The sequence below is a fragment of the Nannobrachium achirus genome (genome assembly GCF_963921795.1).
Source record: "Nannobrachium achirus genome assembly, chromosome: 9".
In the NCBI taxonomy this organism is placed as follows: domain Eukaryota; kingdom Metazoa; phylum Chordata; class Actinopteri; order Myctophiformes; family Myctophidae; genus Nannobrachium; species Nannobrachium achirus.
In genome coordinates, this window is record NC_137818.1 from 43,364,335 (window position 1) to 43,380,541 (window position 16,207).

The 16,207-nt window shown below is 39.9% G+C and overlaps 1 protein-coding gene across 1 annotated transcript; it reads right to left on the reverse strand.

Annotated features, from left to right (window-relative positions):
- Nucleotides 1-409: 409 nt before the first annotated feature.
- Nucleotides 410-12,721, reverse strand: LOC308291466 (choline/ethanolaminephosphotransferase 1-like). The gene is made up of 9 exons (XM_080733482.1): nt 12,572-12,721; nt 9,215-9,734; nt 7,009-7,156; nt 6,220-6,361; nt 5,183-5,267; nt 4,807-4,938; nt 3,992-4,150; nt 3,311-3,436; nt 410-3,220 (listed from the first exon to the last, which is right to left on the reverse strand). Exons 2-9 carry the CDS (start codon nt 9,635-9,637, stop codon nt 3,092-3,094), a joined length of 1,344 nt encoding a protein of 447 aa, XP_080589608.1. The 5' UTR covers nt 9,638-9,734; nt 12,572-12,721; the 3' UTR covers nt 410-3,091.
- Between the last annotated feature and the right edge of the window lie 3,486 nt (nt 12,722-16,207).

The following is a 16,207-nucleotide window of genomic DNA, read 5'->3' on the forward strand; positions in this document are numbered from 1 at the left end:
GATTTGCACACATTTTCACGACTTTTCAAAAATAGCAGATCTACAAGCTCGCAGAGCGGCACTCGGTGCCGCGCTGTGAGCTTGTATATGTGCTATTTTTCAATAGCTTAAGTTACTAGGGCCCCTCCACCTTGGGCCCTGGTAACTCAGTCCCACTTTCCTACCCCTTGTGACGCCCCTGTCGACGATATAAGCAAGGCTCCAACAACGATATAAGCAAGGCTCCAACCTCCTACCTTGCTAATAGTACCATTTGTCATTGGATCATGATTAACTAGACACTGTATGTCACAGCAAAATAAGAAAAGAATGATGCCATAATCGACAAAAGTTACAAGGCATAGATTATCATAAATATATCAATCTTTATTATCTGTAAGGTTGTTTATCTGTATGGTTGTTTAATCCCAAAATTAATTTACAGAAGAAAAAGAACATTGGTCAAATTAAATCCATTTAAGCACATTGCCTAATAATCCATCTACAACATTTCTGCATGTTTCCTCATAATTATGTCTACTTAATGATGGGGGAAATTACAAGTTACAGTGTTTTGTTAGTTGTTTTATAGGAAGTGTCTTCAATGGTTAGATGGCTCAGATTATATTTAAATGTATATGCATACTTTAGTTTGTTATCACAGTTTGAATAAATGTGGGTTAAGAAGCTCTCAAAAATCGATACCTCCAACTTTTAAGTGACAATCAAAGAATACAGAAAAAAAAAAGACTCTTCAGATTGACATAACCAGACAACTTTTATGACCATATGAAGGGATTAGCAAACAAGCTATTGTTATTTTCGACTGTGGACGGTATTTGGCCACGAAACTTGTAACACTCAGAATACGTAAACGGCGTCAAAACGAATGAGAACGGTGTATACTGCGCATGTAATGCAGACCAGATGAATGAACCAATTTAAAAACGTGGAGCGTAGAAGTCAGCAGCAGTGGACAATGTTGTGCAGGATATCAGAACCCTAACGATGAGGTAACCGGTGGAAGAACAGACAAACTATTATTTTGAGGTGACAACCTCAAAATAATATATAACGACAGATCAGGGCTTTTATTTATGCCCACACTTTACCCTATGAACGCAAATACTTGGTAAGGTGACTGTAATCTGTAATTGGAATTTGAATAGACTACCCCATTGGATGGTACACTATTAGAAATCCCTTTTTCAAGGAAACTATCCATAAAATGTATGCAGCAATGAACACAGGGAACTGATGTTTCTAGATAGAAGCTAGGAGTGTAAAGCTTAATTTATACATGGTTGTGCACCAAAATAGCTGATAAACAAGCTCACAATGCATTGCCACACGACATGTTGTGAGCTTGTAGATTGACTATTTTCAGTGCACGACACCGGCACAAGTATAAATCAGCCCTAAGCATGGGTGACAGTGCTGAGAAGAGGAGTGTAAGCATTGGTACAGTGCTGGTCTATGGTCCATGGAAAGACAGAACTAACAAAATAAGCTTTGACAAACTCTTTTGACGATACAGTGGAAAGACTTGAACATGAAGACTCTTTCTCAAAATACTCACATCAATTAAGATTTGGCAAACAACTTATACCATTTCACATTCTACCTAATATCCTCTCCTTGTTTTTACAGCACCTGCTGACTGGAAGCATACAAGACAATCACATACATGTGTGTACTGATCTCTTTGAATGGCAAAAGAAAAAAAAGAAAGAACAGTAACCAGCCATTTACAGTACTGCGGCGTATAGAAAACGAAGTTTGAATTTCTTGTTCGTATCGATCTTCAAAATACATACATTTTCAAAGCTGGAAATTATTTCACCATGTACATGTATGTGCAGGTATAATGTATAATTGTCTCGGAATACACAACCCTGTTATTTGACCTCACCTAGGGTTTACCTGTAAGGAAAATGGTGACAGTTTGTGCCTCATTAAGTACCTAAATAAGTGACTTAAGTGAGAGTGACATTCATATTGGTCAGACAAGCTAGGTATAGGCTCCCATAATTTGGTTAGGTTGAAACTCACCCTTCTTAACAATACATTTTATGTACAGCATGTTTCAATCCAAAATCAATCCAATATATGAACAGTGGTATGGTAATTTACTTTTCTTAAAGCTGCAATGTGGGAATTATTTTGTTTGTTTGTTTTTTTTGTTTTTTTACCAACTTTGTATGGTAAAAGTAATTATGTTAATACAATACAACTACTTCTCCATTGAGAAACGTTTGACCCTCGTATTGGGCAGGACACCTACTAGTTGATAGGTAACCCTGCCTGAAGCGCATAAGCCCAATATCTCCCCTGGGCCAAGCAGGGATTCCCTCTGGAATGCTTGGTTTCCCACACGGGAGAGCCGGGTTCAAATCCCAGGTGTTAATCTTGCAATTAACTCTCTCTCTGTCAGGAGAGGACATTAAACGTATAGATTCAAGATTCAAATCAACTCCTATAAGTAACTGTGGTTAGTTAGACAATGTCTTATTCTCATAAATAGCTGGTAAGTACTGTAGTTACATTTAATGGCACAAACAAAATAAATGACAACAAATATTCTCTATTCTTCTCTTTGGTTAAAGGATACACCAAAAGAGAGAACCGTAAAAAAAACTAAAAACAAAAAAACAGCATTATTGCACACCACAGAGATTTAAATAAATTAGTTCCCATTTACAGAGTTTTTCTTGCCCTCAAAGTATCCATCACATCATAAGCTAATACGGGGTGCCTGACCAGTCTGGAAACACAGGGACAAGTGCAAGATTGCTGACCAAGGGATTTAAGGAGGAGGCTCCCTGATCCCTCAACTTACTGACCAATGTACTGTATATCCGGCTAGGCTTTGTGGAATACAAAGTGCCACGGTGTTCCGTCTGCAAACATCTAAAGGTTGGCAGTGGTCATGGTGAGCAGATAATGAATAGGAGTGAGTGATTCCAAAACGTTCGGCCACCCCGTATCTTAACCCAGAGTTCACTTCATTACCGTATGACTGAACGAGAAGCAAGGGGATGAGCTTCGGGTTACGACGTCCCCGCGCTGCTTCCTGTCACCTGAGCGGGAGGAGCCCCCGGCGTCATCGGTGCTATTTGGCAGAGAGAGAGCCGGGCTGCCCGCTCACTTGTTTGAGTTTGAAGACGAAGATGCAGAGATGACTGGCGATCTGGTTGCAGACGCTAACACTGTAGCGCACCAGGTCAAGGGCGGACAGGAACTGGATGGAAGGACGACGAAAATTTAAATACAATAAAGCCCTGTTTGTATATGGATGGCATATTGACTTAAACAGCGGAAATGTTCTTACCAGTGCCACCCAGAGAACCAGGTACTCGTCTATGAAACTGTTGAAGTACTGATTTAGGAAGAGCAGCCCTGGCCCCAGGAAAGCCAGGTCGTGGAGATGCATCTCACTCTTCGTCATATGAGCCACCTTTAAACAAATAGATTACATCAATGTGCTTGTCGGAAGTAATTTTAATCATTTTTATGGTGTGGCACCGTAGGGGCCAGCCGTCTAGAACAACATTTGTCTGTATATATGTTCCCCAAATATTTGCCCAAATATTTATGTACAGTATGTCCAGCACAAATGTGGTTCCATATGGCTCAAGTCTGACGCCAGAGTCACTAACATAATTTTTTAAACAGGCAACGTGTTGTTCACAAACTGCACACCTAGTAAATTACTAGCCATAGCAACACCATTATTAGAGCCTGGCTGTGTCCATACTGATCACTCCCTACTGACAATATAGTGTACTATAGTGATTACATCATTTTATAGTGGTGTCCAAATGTATAGTGATCATTATTATAAGTTCACTGTATTGTCTCCTAAATAGAACTCCTTATACAGTATATGGAGGGGTGACAGTGAATGAGTGATTCATTTTGGCCCCTGTCAGGTCTTGTTTTGTTGTCCTTTTTTTGCTCACAAAATCATGCTGCATGGGATGGGACCATGGGCTTCAGGGTTATTTCTCACCACTAATTTGTTGGTGATCTTGGCTGACACAAAGCCAAAGGCTAGAACATAGAGGCAGGGATGCTTCTGGAATAGCTGCACAGATGACTTCTTGTAGATCATGAAGGCCAGAATTATCACGGCACCAATGTGGAAGAATGGTCCCAGTACACTGGTCCCCTGCGCAGCAACAAGACACAATATGTTTCAATATACAGTGTCTGTAATGAACTGGGTTAAAACTAGCTAGACAAAAAAAGAAAGAAAAAAGTTTCTTAAACTCTCCTAACATGACAAAGCCAAATGTAGGGCCGTCACAATTATTAAATAATCGTCTAATCGTGATTATTTGACATAATCGCTATTATTTCTCATAATCGTCATAATTGTTTCCATGTTGAAAAATGTTCATGTTTTAAAAAAATTCTAAAATAGTGGAAACAGCAGATCTACAAGCTCACGCCGCGTCACATCGCGACGCGTTGTGAGCTTGTAGATCGGCTGTTTCCACTATCAGTGTTCTTTTTTAAGCATAAAGTTGTCAAATATGTCAGTCATTTCTTTGTATATTTAGGTTATGTGTCATATCTGCCATGTGCAACTTCAAAGCCTAAAAGCCAAACAGAAATGTAATTGTCAACGACAAAAACACAATCAAATCGTTAATCGCAATTATTTGAGTGACAATTAATCGTCATGTAAAATGTCATAATCGTGACAGCCCTAGCCACATGATTCCAGGGATACAGCACAGTCATATAAAATAGCCTCATAAATATAACAATCAACATACTGTATCTAATAAATGCTAAAAGCAGAGCAAAACGGCTTCTTACCGCTATAGTGGATCCATTCTTTCCTACTCCACCTGTGAATATGACCCTGAAGTAGTTGGAGCAGGAGAAAATGGCTCCTGCCACAGTGAGGAGGGCTGGAATTATCTTCACCTGGATGTTGAGCAGAGGAATCTAAAGGAACGAAACAAGCACAACTAACAATGAATTAATGTGTGCTCAGATATATATTAATGTATTAATTAATAACAGGCATATGCTGATGGTAAACTATATGCAATTTGTGGATCATTACAACACAAACCACACTCCACACACACACACACATTAAAATCTATGGCACACTGCGATAACTTCAGTGTTTAATTTAAGAGCCAGTGTTTGGTGAGTCATATGGGGTTGTGGGTAATGGCATTACCGAGAACTGCCAAAAAGCCGTTCCTCCAAAGGCAGCCAGCACATACATGGTTATTATGAACATCTGCACTTCAGTCACATCAATGCTGAGCGGGCACAGAGAGAGCAGAGGAATTATGACCAATAGTCAAGGGTTATAGAGCCACATCAAAACACACTATGTACACACACCACTCCCCCTAGCAGCGCCTGCACTAACTGCACTTTATAGTCCTCAAACTGTTCAGTCTGAGTTTGCTGTGACTGACAATGTTAGTAATCCTTTCTAGTGATTTTACACAATAATTTCTCAACATAAAGTTGAACTGAATATATAATTGTGAACCCCCAAAATCACCTTGAATTAACAGCATATGCTTTAAAGTCCCAATTATATTCATAGTTTGATTTGTAGTTTCTACTTTCTTACACCATCATAAATCAAAATGGTTGGTGTATATATATATATATATATATATATATATATATATATATATATATATATATATATATATATATATATATATATATATATATATATCCAAATACAGTACCAACATAATTATACAAAGCTATTACAGCCCCAAAATAGAGCGAATCCAGGTTTAAAAATAACTTATCAGTTGTCTGTATTGTTAGTCCCATCAAGAGCTGAGTCAGTCTCCCCCAAGAGAATAATAAAAAAAGAATTGTGCTGGGGTGGGATAACATAATTATGATCAGAGTTGGAATTTCTACAGCAGTAGCATTTGATTATCAACAATGTCCTAAAAAACATCTTTGTTCTGAGGTCACACTAAATAGAACTCTTTTGTGACAGAGGTTAAAGGACAGCCTTGTGAAAGGTTTACACGTTTGGATTAATAATTCCTGTAATGCCTAATTTATATACAGCATTGTTACAATGGTGTACCGCACCAACAATAGCAGATCTATGAACTCACTTGTAGATAATGTATTTTCAGTGCAGGACACCGTTGTAAGACTAAATATAAATCAGGCTTACCAGTCTAGTTAAAGCATTAACTGTGTGGCTGCATACAGTACAGTACAACTTACATGCCAAAGCGTAGGGTGCCCGACACATAGGTCTGCCAGTGGGCACAATAGAACATAAACATGGCAACAAAGCAGCAGAAGAACATCCAGTCAGGATTAGTGCCCAGCTGGATGGCGATGCACGTACCCAGAACCACAAACACTAAAGAAAATGGGGGAGGGGGGTAATGAGTAGGGGAAAGAAATACAATTTACACAGCTAAAATACTAAGCGTTGATTCTGAAAATGCGACAAAATATGTTAACTTTCAAATTAGTTAAATCAAACACGTGGATTTGAACTCTGTACAGTTAAAGGAGCTATAGTCAACTTTTTCTTGAAAAACGGATGCTAAAATAAAAATGTTTCGAAAATATTTTATAAAAAAAGAAGCTTCATATAATGTGTTTCTATTCAAAAATGACCACAACAAGCGTAAAATAATGATAAAATAATCATTTTGGCCATTGTCAGACTAGCATGTAAACAAAGTGTCGGCCCTACAATGAAAAAATTGACTATAGCTCCTTTAAGTTAAAGACGCTGGCATGTGACCAACACCAAATAAAAATAAATATACTGTATATATCATGAGGTAAATAACTTGGAGGTGTAGATGTTTTGTCTCCCATGCGGGGGACCTGGGTATGAATCTGATGTAGGACAACTTACAGATAGCAGCTTTAAACGTAGCCTTATGTTCTGTTGTGTGTTGCCAACAAGTGAGCGAGTGTTTTGCCTCGATGTGTGAGTATGTCTGGTGGACACATTTGAAGTGTGTGCTTTGATGTCACGTGATTTCCTCCCACCTGTCGAAAGAGAGTCACAACCGTGATCAAAGAGCTCCCCCAGAGGAGTGCTGCTATTGGTCCGACGGGCCTGCTTCCCGTCTATAGCATCCAGTGACTGGTAGAGGAACAGGCCCACGGCGCATGCCATGTACACCCACAACGGTGCCTGCAAAGAAACGTTACAATTTCAAACAGCAGATACTACAGTACGTTTTTTTGTACTGCTTCATGTCTGATCTAGAGCAGTGTTTCTCAAACTTTTACATTTCAAGGTCTCCCCTTAACTCTGACAGTATACAAATGGAACCAAATGAACCCGTTAGGGTTCACGGGTTCATTTGGTTCCATTTGTATGCGGTTAGAGTTACAGACTTGTATGGGTCAATTTAGACCCCCATAAAGGAAACCACAGAGTCCCTAGAATCCACTGGTCTAGAGGACCAGCCCAGTGGCCTTGTGGTCAGAGTGTCAAACTGTTCCGAGTCTACAAATGCACCCAAAATGGTTACATTTTGTACACTATTGGAGTAATGAATGGATAAATTAACATGAAGGAGTTTTACAATATAGCTCTTTTGCACAGTGGAATAACCATATTCACTCTGTATCGGTCATGGCTCACACTACTGAGACGCCCAGCCCCACAACATCCGTCACAAGGAAGGAAGCACAGTTTCTGTTTCAAATAAACACATACGATGCAAGACTTGGATAGAACGTTTAACCAGAAGTAAGCAGTGTTGAGCGTTTGCCTGATGTTCCTCCACAAAGACTTTGAGGGTAACAATAATGAGGTTAATTTTCTAAATCTGCAGCATTAAGCAACAAAAAGTATAGGAATAAATCACAGAAGCAAACAGTAGCATTATATGATTATTAGGTGAATGGCAGATGTATTTACTTATTTTAGTTTTTTGTTAACTAGACAGGAGAATGTTGAATCCATATAACCGGTCAAACTTGGCCCAATCTCTTCAGTAGGTCAGACAATGTCTTGTGACTGGTCGTACTACCCAGTCAACCCAGGTCACCATACATGATGTGTTAACATGATGTGTTCTTGAGCAAGCACTTATGTCACAAGCAAGCTCCAACGGGTGTCACTCTGACTGTGCATGCTGCTGACTTTCACATGGAGTATGCCACTGACTTCAGCAAAAAGAACATTTCTTTGTTGAAATCGAAACATTTCACAAAGAGAAAGTTATACAAACGGCGACAACAAAACACTTCATGTGGCAGCACTGTGTTGTAAAATGACGATGTAAGACAGCAGGTTATGTCAATTACAGGTTTAAGCCAACCTCTCATTACACGTCATTACAAACACACACATGCTAGGCTCATATAACATAGTCATCATATCATTTAGATAATTTAGAATGTTTACGTTAAGGAAATCAGTAGATTTTAGGTGTGAAAGAGAAACAGACATGAATCTTTTGTTAACCCTTAGTATTTAAACATTTAGAAGTCACACCCCTAGTAGGATGGTGTAATTATTTGAATGCATAATAGGTTTTGGGACACTTAAGAACTGCCACTGGGCCATCTGTAATAAGTAACTTGACTACTAGGGAGTAGGGAGTCGGGACACTGGACACCTACCTCGAAATGAACTTTATGAACTATTCCAAGAAATACAGTACAGAATCACCCTGACCCCAGGGCATGCAAGTATGATCAGGGTCAGCAAAAGATAACCTTACTGATTGAGTGCTTTCCAACCAATACTGTTGATAAAGTTAAACTGTTCGTTGGAATTTAATCACATGAACTCTAGCGTCACTCTCCTTGGCAATCATTCAACAATGTGTTCCTACTACAGGATTGTTAAACTGTGGGGTGCCCCAGAAGGGCACGGGTTCTTCTAATCCAACCCGAGGCCCTTTGCTGCATGTCATTCCATCTCTCTCCTGTCATTAATGTCTCTCTACTCACTGTCACTGTAAAATAAAGCTGAAATTCTTATTCTCAAATAATATTTATGTTGCAAAGAAATGTAGTTTCACCCATCTTGTTCGCCTTGCATCTGAATATCAGTTAATTTAAATGGCTCTGAATGTTATGCACAATCCTCAATCATGAGTGCCTAGCAAAGCAAACCCAGAGAGGGAACACTAGTATTAAATCAATGATGGCTCAGTCAGGCTCATCCTTTTTCGAAAAGAAAAGACATCGCGATTGGAACCTCGGACGTCGGTGTATTGAAATGGGAACCTACCTGCTCAGTGGCAGTGGGGCAATAGTAGACCAGCACCAGGGTGGTGATGATGTTGACGGCCAGGCCGATGATGGTGATGAGGTTGGGAGCGATCCATGTTGGCACGTGTCCTACCAGCCACTCCCAGAAGTGCTGCATGAGCGGCTCCAGGAGGGAGCGTCCTGCACTGCTGTACTTGTGTTCCTCCAGCTTCTTCAGCTGGTGAACTGAGAGGGGAGGCGCGGGCATCTGAACCAACTTGCTCAGGGCACAACTTACACCGCCGCCGCCACATGTTGCGGCCTGGCCCTTGATGGTGGCTGGCTTATACGGAGTGTCAGCGCTTGGATCCAGTGATGACCAAGTTGTTGTAGATCCAGCCGTGCCATGGCCTGCTTTTGCAGTTCGAGACCGTAGATTCCTTTGGCCGGCGCTACTACTCATGGAGGAAGTTGAGCCGCTTTGCCTTGCACTCCCCTGGCACAGCTTTGAGTCCTAGTAATCCACAATTTGGGCAAAATGGGACTGTGTGGTCTTTGTGCTGTATGGAAAATAACAAAGATACACTTCACTTTGGACAGCACTGCACAGCATTATCAAAACCACATCAGCTAGTGGTGTCCTTATTGGTCTAGTCAAAAACTGGATACATTTTGACAGGCACAAGTTCACAGTAACATCATGTCCACACACAGTGGCGTAGCTAGGGGTAGGAAAGTTAGACTGAGGTAAGGGGGCCCAAGGTGCCAGAGGCCCTCGAAAAGTCTGGATTCAAACTCTTTTCCCCCCAATAATCATAATTATTATTATGATGTTTATCATTTGTGTCTAAAAACTTAAAATTACTGCTGGAATAAAACCAATGAGCGATACAATTTAAATAATTGAGGGTCCCTATATTATATACTCACCCCTTACAAAGCTAAAATGGTTTCTCCTGCTTTCACATTGTTTTGAGACCTATAGTAGCTTTGCGGTTTGTGCGTCCGCTTGCATCATGTTATGGTTGTGAAACTTAGGTGTGCTCTACAGGATAATTATGATCATCTGAAGTAAATGGAAAAGTCTTTTCATTGGCCCTGCAAACATAAGATCAACTCTCACGTTCTGTTCGCCCCACCCTCCCCCGGTCCTGACTGTAAAGCAGCTTCTTCAGCACACAACAGCATGCATTGAACAGAGACAGGGAGAGGGAGAAAAAAAAAAAAAGACTGCAAACATAAGATCAACTTTCAGGTTCTGTTCGCTCCACCCTCCCCCGGCTTCTTCCACACACAACACGCATTGAACAGAGACAGGGAGAGAGAAAAAAAAAGACGTAATGTGACATAGAGCAGCATGTTTCATTACTGTAAACTGAGAGGAGAGCTTGACTGTTTACACTCAAGGAAGCAGCTGATGTCTGTGGGTAAGCATGCAACAGAAAATCTTCTCCCCTCTTCCTTCTTCCTTCTTTATCCAACACCATTAAGCAATAAGCATGGATAACGTTTTAAGCACAAACGCAAGTGTTTCGAACGAAACACCTGTTTGCTAAGTTCTGGAAGGAAGCACTCCCAAACTAGTGACATGATCAGTTGATCACAATCGCATCATGTTATGAATGTATGTAGGTTCCCAAATCAAAGTGAAAAATGGTTTGGTTTGTTGCAACAATGACTAGTTATCTAAAGTATGGTAATAGTGTCAAGTAGTGTGAGGATTAATGTCAGAGTGTTTGTGTTTGAGCGCCTCAGTGCGGCCGCTGCAGAGTTCATGTGCAACCTCTTCCAGAGAGAGATGGAGACACTAGAAACTCTGCTGGAGAAACAAGACAAACTGCTGGATGTCCCTAGTAATAACAATAATTGTATAATATCCCATCATCTATCTAGTAGTCATATGATTATGTCATACAAAAATAACAATCTAGGCATCACAATATTTTTGTTTCAGTCAGTCACAGTAGGCTATTATTGTTTTGTGAACTCCCAAAATGTTCACAGGATCTTGCTGTAGATTAAACACACTGACTGACTTTGCTGTTAAAACAATGTATGTGCATACACACAGACACAGTACACACAAGAATGTCCTGTTATGCCATTCTCATATAGCCTTATATGATCTAGCCTGTTATACAGTAGATGTATTCTCAGATCATTATATCCAACCCTTGTTTTCCATAGTTTAGCTAACTAGCCAAAGTTCTGATTGCATGCAGACTCATTTTTGCATGTAGGCTAATCATGTTCATACTTCACCCAATCTGAATAGTCCTATACTGCTTATGTTTTCTCCTATTCTACTTCCTATGTATAGCCTATATGCTTCACTCCTCATGTGCATTTGCTTGAGCACTGCTGCTATTGATTAGTGATTGTATATTCTGCACAACACCTGCACATATTTAAGCTGCTACTAAAAATACAATGTAGTGTTTTATTGTTATACTGTTTTATATTGGCTTGCATGGGAGGCTGGGCTCAAGTCAGAGTTCTGGTGTCTCATTCACTTGCTGGTGATGATGGTGGTCTGCACTTTTTATTTCATGGGACTGTTGTGGATTATACTGTATTAATAATACAGTAGCTGTATCTGAGTGTGCATGTAATGGATGATTATGTGTAGTGATCATGGTTAGATCAAGTTAAAATTCCTGGACTTTGTTTCAAGAGCTAGCATTGTCAAATTGTTACACCAGACACTACATGTTTGTTTATATCCTGCTTAGGCTACAAGAGTAAAACTAAAAGTAGACAAAAATGGTAAATGGTGTTACAATTTGACAAATAAGGTGAACATGATTGCTGAGGCGATCACGGCTACCGTATCATTGTGAGACATGTCATTCAAACAGTAACAAAGTGTTCCCGGTTGGCCGGTTCTCCGCTTGCATGGGGGGGCCCATACAGATTTCTGGCCTAGGGGCCCAGAATTGCTAGTGACGCCCCTGTCACACAGACCACATTATAAAGGCAATATGACGACTGCTGGGTACAAATCTACTGCAATGGAGCTAATCATCATCATGATTAACACAGTTGAAAAGCAAATTAAAGCATTATATTACCATTATTTAGATGTCACATTTCTTAATGGGCAGATGTTTGAAAATGAGCATGTTTCTGATTCAATACATAACGTTAGTATTGATACAGATGTGTAAGGACCTACAGTACAGCTAGGAACGACTTATAACTGTTAACAACGCAATGATTTGCTAACCGGTTCAACGCCGAGTGTGACTACATAACACCTAATGATCATGCACAGCATCCAGTGTGACTTATCTGGTGGAGATGGCTCGGATGTGCACAAATGTCAATTGCTGGCTAACGAGCTGATGACAGCTTAGCATGTTGACATTGTCCATCGACATCTCTTATGACACCTTACCGTGTTAGCTGATCGCGTCGATGTTGCTGTTGTTTTTCACATTGATTTGATGCTGTAAGGACAAGCTCCCAATGCTTGGACCGAGCAGGAACTGCTACACAAGTGGATTAGTGTACAGGGCTGAGGCAGGTTTTGGTTGGAGCAGGTGGAAAACAGCACGACGGACCGCCGCAATGAGAAACGGCACAGACTGTCAAAACACCAAGCAATAGCCACATGACACTTCCGGTTGACTGCTTTCAAAAGAAAAAGAAACGTAACGAGCTTGTCTTGCTGGTTACGTTTCCACCAGAGATTGGCAATGCGATCATCTAACCAAACTGGTTCTCAAACTTTTTCATGTCATTTATTTATTTTATTTATTTTATTTATTTGCACCCTAGCTCTGGTCCATCGCGTCTCCTCCCGGAGACGCTCTGACAGACCCGTCGGGAAACGCCTGGACTCGAGATTGTCGGCCCCTCCGAGCGCTCAACATCAGTCAAAATAAACTAAACTACTTCACTACTCACCAAACCAAAGGTAGTTTTGCGTTGTTGAAAGTCTATTCTCCGCGGTGGTAAACATCAGCACCCCACCTACTCTGTAAAATACATTATTTTTGTCATGAAATAAAACGCTTACACCTCAGGCCACCTAGCGGCCACCGCAGATACAATGGTTCACAACCCGGAAATAAGCGGCGGTCGAGTTGGATGCACTTTATTTCATGACAAAAATAATGTATTTTACAGAGTAGGTGGGGTGCTGAGGGTTTCACCACCGCGGAGAATAGACTTTCAACAGCGCAAAACTACCTTTGGTTTGGTGAGTAGTGAAACGGTTTTGTTTATTTTGACTGATGTTGAGCGCTCGGAGGGGCCGACAATCTCGAGTCCAGGCGTTTCCCGACGGGTCTGTCAGAGCGTCTCCGGGAGGAGACGCGATGGACCAGAGCTATTTGCACCCGAGATTATTTATGAGCAGTGACAGAAGTTACGCTTTTATTTTGAAGGCACAGATGCGATAGGTCTTTCCGCCACACAGTAGGCTTGGTCACTGGGCTGCGTTCAAAACATCAAACGTAATGTTTATGAATTGTTTATGAGAATGATGATCTATATTACGAGAATAATGTCCTTGTTATCTAGGAGTAAACCTTGATAAGTTGTGGGTTGTAAAGCTATGGATTTCTATATGTGAAAATAACTGAACGTATCTCTTTGGTTCTTTCGCTTGTGAACTTCAATAATGTGATTATCCTGTGTGACATCAAGATTTCAAGCCGCCTGGTGGGTGATCATAGTAACTGCATACAGATCCCTTGACATCAATGCCATATTTCAGGGGTCTTCAACGTTTTTCAGCCAAAGGACCCTTTAGCTGAGACAGAGAGATAAAGCAAGGACCCCCACTCTATTGTATAAAATTGTTGTGCAGATTAAACATGTTCATAGATGCTTCATAGACTTGTTTGACAGCACAGTGTAACTCAATGTGTTTTGTTTGTTTACACATAATATATTTTATATTAATATGTTGAATTCATGTTAATATGTAATTAACCACTTAAACCCTCAATACTTAGTAAGCTTGACCTTCGGACTGCTCTAATATTTTTCCCTCTACACTCAGACCCCTTCTAGGGGATGAACGTTACCCCCAGAATAGGGCTGCTAGGGTTCAAAACAATTCTATCACTATCAGATTTGGCGCTAACTCTGATGGCCTATAGGAATCCTGAAGACCCATGCCATATGTTATAGATGAGTCCTCAATAGTGGTGGACAGTACTAAAGTACATTTACTTGAGTACTGTAAAGTACGTTTTCTGAGTGTCTGTAACCTACTTTACTTGAACATTTGTATTTGGGGATATTTATGACTATCACTTCTCAATATTTTGACTTCTAGGAAGGGCAAAAAGTACATTAACCGCTACTACACTAGTACTCCTGTATAGCCTTCAGGGATATTCCACTTTCAACAGGGAAACAGCTTATGGGCTTCTCTCCACATTCACACCCATTGTAACTTCAAACTCCATTTTAACCATGATAGATTCATTAAAAACACCCATTTTTTTTCCTAGTGACTCATACTACCCTCCTAATATGTGAGCAGGCTGTGTTTTTGCCATAACTTGTTTCATTTATTTTTAATAATTATTTGGGAAAATGGAAAAAATGAAATACAAAATATAATTATTAAAAATAAATGAAAAAAGTTATTGAAAAAAACATGGCCTGCTCAGGTATTAGGAGGGTAATATGAGTCACCAGAAAAAAATAATGGGTGTTTCTAATTAATCTAAGTTAAAATGAAGTTTGAAGTTACAATGGGTGTGTCTGGGCCTGGAGGGCCTGGTAAAATTTACATCAAATATCTAAATATTGAATCAAGCAAATTAAAAACTGTCCAGGGTGTTCATAAAAGCCTGATAAGACAATAAAATGACCAAAAGTTTTTTGAAAGTGGAATATCCCTTTAACTCAAGTAAAGATTTGACAGAGCAACTTTCACATGAAGTTGATTAATATTTGGGGTTGAGTAGGCCTATACTCTCAAACATTTTTATGCCAGGACCCCACTTACATTACAAGCATATGACAGAATTACTCAATTGGGAGAGCTCCTGGCATCTACTGATACACAGGTCCTATAGCCTACTTTATACCAGGGGTTCCCAAACTTCCCAGTGCAAGACCCAAAATATATTTTGGTGTCTCCCTGACACCAAAACATACATTATGAAGCCTCTATTATTTAATAGTGAAAATAGCATTATATAACATTTATGATTTATATGTATTTTTTAAATCTTTGGAAATTATATTACATCCCTGACCCGTTGGTAAACACTGCTCTGTACTTTCTGGTTGTTGACCGTCTCTTTTGCTCAGTACAACAAGGTGAGAATGTCCTTTATGTCAGTGAGTGTGTGTTTTGTGTTATTCCATTTGGATGTTTTAACAACTTTTCTCCTTGCCAATGTCTATTACATTGTTATGCCCTTAATTGGCTGATGATGCAACCTAAAATACTCATTAATTGAACAAATCAAGGGTTGGGTCAAGAAAGATGATTGTACAATACAGCCTAGAGTGAGACTTTACATATTGTATATTAATTTGATCAGACAGACACGGCTATAAGCCCATTCAACTTCAAAGTCCAGGACTCCTTGATGCAGCATTAGCCTACAGAAAATATTAACATTTACTAAGATTAACTAATTGAAAAAAGTCTGGTCTCCCCATTCATTAGAACATCATGTGGATGCTTTGTGCACCATGTGTTGGGAGACAAACAACAACAACATACCAAACCCAGACTAGACAGTGGACAGAAACCTGCCTAGTAGTTCCTACCATCATCCTTGATAAACAGGTTTTCTCATTTCAAACAAGATTTCAAACTTCTTTTTTTTTTAAAACTTATTATTCTTGACTAGCATGCTAATTTACCAGGAAGTGAAAGGCTATAGTTTCTATTTGCTTGGAATCCCCATTGATGATGTAGGCATGTGAACCATCTGTAGTCTCTACAGCCAGACTGTTGACTCACCCAATTTTCAAATGCTTCCGTCATACATAATACTGTCTGTACATCACAGATTGTGTAAAGTTGTCTGGCTTGCTTGAGAGACCATAATTA